The 4273-nt window shown below is 33.3% G+C and overlaps 1 protein-coding gene across 1 annotated transcript; it reads left to right on the top strand.

The window, feature by feature from the left end:
* The first annotated feature begins 821 nt into the window (after positions 1–821).
* LOC126711535 (patatin-like protein 2) lies at positions 822–3824 on the top strand. The gene is made up of 7 exons (XM_050411274.1): positions 822–970; positions 1141–1322; positions 1450–1639; positions 1812–1973; positions 2122–2424; positions 3079–3251; positions 3365–3824. Exons 1-7 carry the CDS (start codon positions 839–841, stop codon positions 3480–3482), a joined length of 1260 nt encoding a protein of 419 aa, XP_050267231.1. The 5' UTR covers positions 822–838; the 3' UTR covers positions 3483–3824.
* Positions 3825–4273: the final 449 nt, after the last annotated feature.

Genomic DNA, 4273 nt, shown 5'->3' with positions numbered 1-4273 from the left:
CGGGAAGATAATACTTGGGAAAACTCCAATTGAGTCCTTAATATGACACAGGAGCTCCACTATATTGTGTATATATATATATATATATATATATATTAATTTCTCAACTTCCTTTTTTTTTCTCCGTATGAACATTCTACTCTCGTGTATATATCCAACACATCAGGCACTGCCTTTTGTGAATTAAATTAACATGTAAAATGCAAGTTTGACTCTTTTGTTATTCTTGAATGTTGCAGCCATTGTATGTAGCAAAAGCAAAGGTTGAGAATAATAATAAATTTAATTTTAGCCACCAGGTAGGGATTAACTTGGGGGTAGCCATTCAAGACCACCTTTGTTAGGCCTGTTGCCTAACCAGACCCATATTGCCTTTATGGTCTAACCAAACTTATGCTTACCTACAATTCTTCTAAAGTGGTCTCACCTACAATTCTCACTTACAGTGACCATAGCCTAAAGGGACCATTTTTGTGACAAAGTAAGAGGCAATGCTTGTATTCACACGAATCACTACATTGGTTTGTGAATTTTCAGTATATATGTACGTAAGCAATATCAGAAAAGGTACAAGTTATTGGTCAAATTTGAAACACTTTGATCCTATGACTTTCTTTTAGGGCTTATGGCCCAATCCAATGACGCGGATGAATCTTTGAACAAGGAGATGACTGAGGAGTACTATAAATACACATACTTCCGTGAAAAGAAGACATATCAAGTCACATAATCCTCTCTTTTTAACTTCCTTAAAAGTTCTTAGTTTCTCTAAAGCTCTTAAATCCTCTCTCTCTCTCTCTCTCTCTCTCTCTCTCTCCTTACCTGCATCTTTATCCCAATGGGCTCAACAAATGTACCCCTACAACCTCCAACTTATGGAAACCTAATCACTGTTCTCAGCATTGATGGTGGTGGAATAAGAGGGGTTATCCCAGGAACTATCCTTAGTTTCTTAGAATCTGAACTTCAGGTAGAAAAATATATTATATATTAATCATACATGTTTCATGCCACAAACCTAAAGAAATTCAACACTTTTTTTCATTCACAAGTGAAGTTCTGCTTTGTTAAATCATTTATAAGGGTTCAACATGCAATATTTCCATGTACTTACTCTATATTTGCTTATGTATGGTGCAGAAACTGGATGGTGAAGATGCAAGAATAGCAGATTATTTTGATGTTATCTCGGGAACAAGCACAGGTGGTCTTGTCACTGCCATGCTAGCTGCTCCAGATGAAAATAACCGACCTGTCTTTGCTGCCAAGGATATCAAGGATTTCTACCTAAACCACTGCCCTCGTATCTTCCCACAGAACAGGTAAAAATTAGAGTATGAGATATAAAAATATCAATAATATATATATATATATATATATCTGTTTGATTATTGACTTGACCCCATTTGTTTTGGTTTTTAACATGATATTATTTTTTCCAAATTGCAGTTGTCCAGTACTTCCTCATCTTACAAAGATTATCAAAGCTCTAGCTGGACCAAAGTATGATGGGAAATATCTGCATAACCTTGTTAAGGGAAAACTAGGACATACAAAATTGCAACAGACATTGACTAATGTTGTTATTCCAACATTTGACATCAAAACACTCCAGCCAGCCATTTTTTCTAGCTATGAGGTTTGTCTTCTTCTCACTAAAATGGTTTTTTAATTGGTTACCCCAGTACTTTTCTTTTTCTTTAATTTCCACAATATATGTAGTGGTTCGGATTAACCCTGTATAAGAAAGTGACTGCAAGTGATGGAGCTGAATTGTACTAACATTTACTTTGATTTGGTCATGAAAACAGGTAAAGAACAACCCAAGCATGAATGCCTTACTCTCAGATATTTGCATAGCAACCTCAGCTGCCCCAACTTATCTTCCAACTTATTACTTTGAAACTGTAGACCCTGAGGGAAATGTGAGAGAATTTAACCTTACAGATGGTGGTGTTGCTGCTAATAATCCGGTATGTCTTTTTCAAACTTCACATGACTCCTAATGATTATTATATATAATAAATTTCCTAATATTTTTTTAATATATAGCTATTTAAAAAATAAGAAATTTAATCATTTTATTGTTATTCTAATATTACTAAATTGGTGCAATCTCAGGCTTTACTTGCCATTGGTGAAGTGACAAAGCAGATCCTTCGAGGAAGTTCTGACTTCTTTCCAATAAAACCAATGGACTATGAAAAGTTTTTGGTGATATCATTAGGAACTGGCTCAAAAAAAGCCGAAGGAAAATACAGGGCACACCAAGCAGCTAAGTGGGGCTTGCTGGACTGGTTAACAAGTGGTGGTTCCACCCCAATTATTGATGTATTTTCTCACGCAAGTGCAGACATGGTTGATGTCCACCTCTCTGTGGTTTTTCAAGCCCTTCATTCTGAGAAAAATTACTTGCGGATTCAGGTACATATATATCATTTAAACCTTCCATAACCAGAAGAAATACATAAGAAAATACTACAACTATTACATGTCAATGAATGTAATTAATGACACATCAACAATGTAATAAATAAATTTCTTAATTACTTTTTGGGTGATACTAAGGATTAATACAAATTTTATTACAAAGATCATGCAAATTGATGTTCACCAATCGAGTTCTTCTACAAGCAAAACAAAATCTCACAACATTTTCTCAACAAGTTGAGGTGTCAATTCATCATAAGTCAAAATAAAATAAGATTATATATAGATCAACTACAACTAAAAATAAAAATGTTATAAAAATATTATGAGATTTTTATTGCATATTGTGACTTTCTCATCATGAATTAAAAAAATAATTTAAACATTTATTTATTATATGCTAAAGTGACTCTGATCACATTTATTATTACGTTAGTGTGAAAACATTTTTATAGTAAAATTAGTAAAAACTATGATATTGTTCTTACTTTTTTTGTTTTGTATTTAATAAAACAAAACATAATTAACATTGAAGTGACACATTGGTAATTTGGTATAGATGTGTTATGTAATAAAATTCGTGGTATAAAAGTCAAAAGTTCTTGTTCACTTAATTAACGTAGACAAGTTTGAATCAAAACAATGCAGGACGATACCTTGGTTGGGACAGTAACTTCTGTGGACGTGGCCACAAAACAAAATATGGATGATCTTGTGAAAGTTGGTGAAGAGTTGCTAAAGAAACCAGTTGCTAGGGTGAACTTGGAGACAGGAATTTATGAGGCTTCTAACCATGAAACTAATGAAGCTGCCCTCATAAGGTACTAAAAATAAATATATCAAACTGTTATTATATTCTAGAATTTATTTAGAAAAGAGTTTTGTTTTTAGTTTTCACATTAAGCTAATGCAAAAGCATATAATGTTGTTGCAGGTTTGCAAAATTACTCTCCCAAGAGAGGCACCTTCGGCATGCAAGGTCCCCCGTTGGACATGCTTATCAAGTTACCAGTACTCACAAAACAAATGGTCTTAGTAGACTAAGCATATAATTCTTTTGTTAATGTTATATTAAGGGTTGAGATTATATCTAATGCATTAATACACTTGACATATTAAAATGCGAACATATGTTCGTATCTCATCATGTCTAGTGTATTAGTGCATTGGACTTAAGCCGTGTCTTTGTATTAAAGTATAGTAATATCGAGGATGGGACACAAAAATCCCACCTTTTGATTCTTTGGTAGTATTAGTTTGAATAAAATGTTGGGTAAAATAACTCGACACCTACACAAATGTTTTATTTTTTTGGTGGGCGATTTGTAATTGACAAATGAAAGCCAATTTAGCTTCCATGTATTCTTTTTGTTAATTCAAAAGTATTTTTTTTACGTCTCGTTTCTTTAGTCAAATTTCTGAACACTTTAGTCCTTGTTTTGTAGTGAAGTTTTTCATGGCTCGTGCGTGCATGTAATTGTATGGGTTACGACTTACGAGGAAGGAGAAGAAGAGAGAGCTTTCAATAAATGGTAATATGATCAAATTTCCACAATTGCGTGACCAAGAAAATAAAACTCTCGTCCTTGATTTCACCATTAGTGGTTGGAAATTGAAATAACAAACAATGACTTTAGTGATGATGACTTTGTTGAATCAACCAGGAAAGTGATTTACTTAATAGATTAATCAACCTTTTAATAATATCACCAAATCCAGATATTTCCAAAACTAGTTGAAATTATGTGAGCGTGCTATCACCTTTGAAAAGCTGTTTTTACTTTGAAGAGAGAGCGCTATCCATACCCACTAATTATACATTCAATTTTGTGTTCGAACATGG

The sequence above is a fragment of the Quercus robur genome, chromosome 2, assembly GCF_932294415.1.
Source record: "Quercus robur chromosome 2, dhQueRobu3.1, whole genome shotgun sequence".
Lineage (NCBI taxonomy): Eukaryota > Viridiplantae > Streptophyta > Magnoliopsida > Fagales > Fagaceae > Quercus > Quercus robur.
Note: the sequence above shows the minus strand (reverse complement) of the source record. Positions and strands in the feature narration are given on the sequence as shown.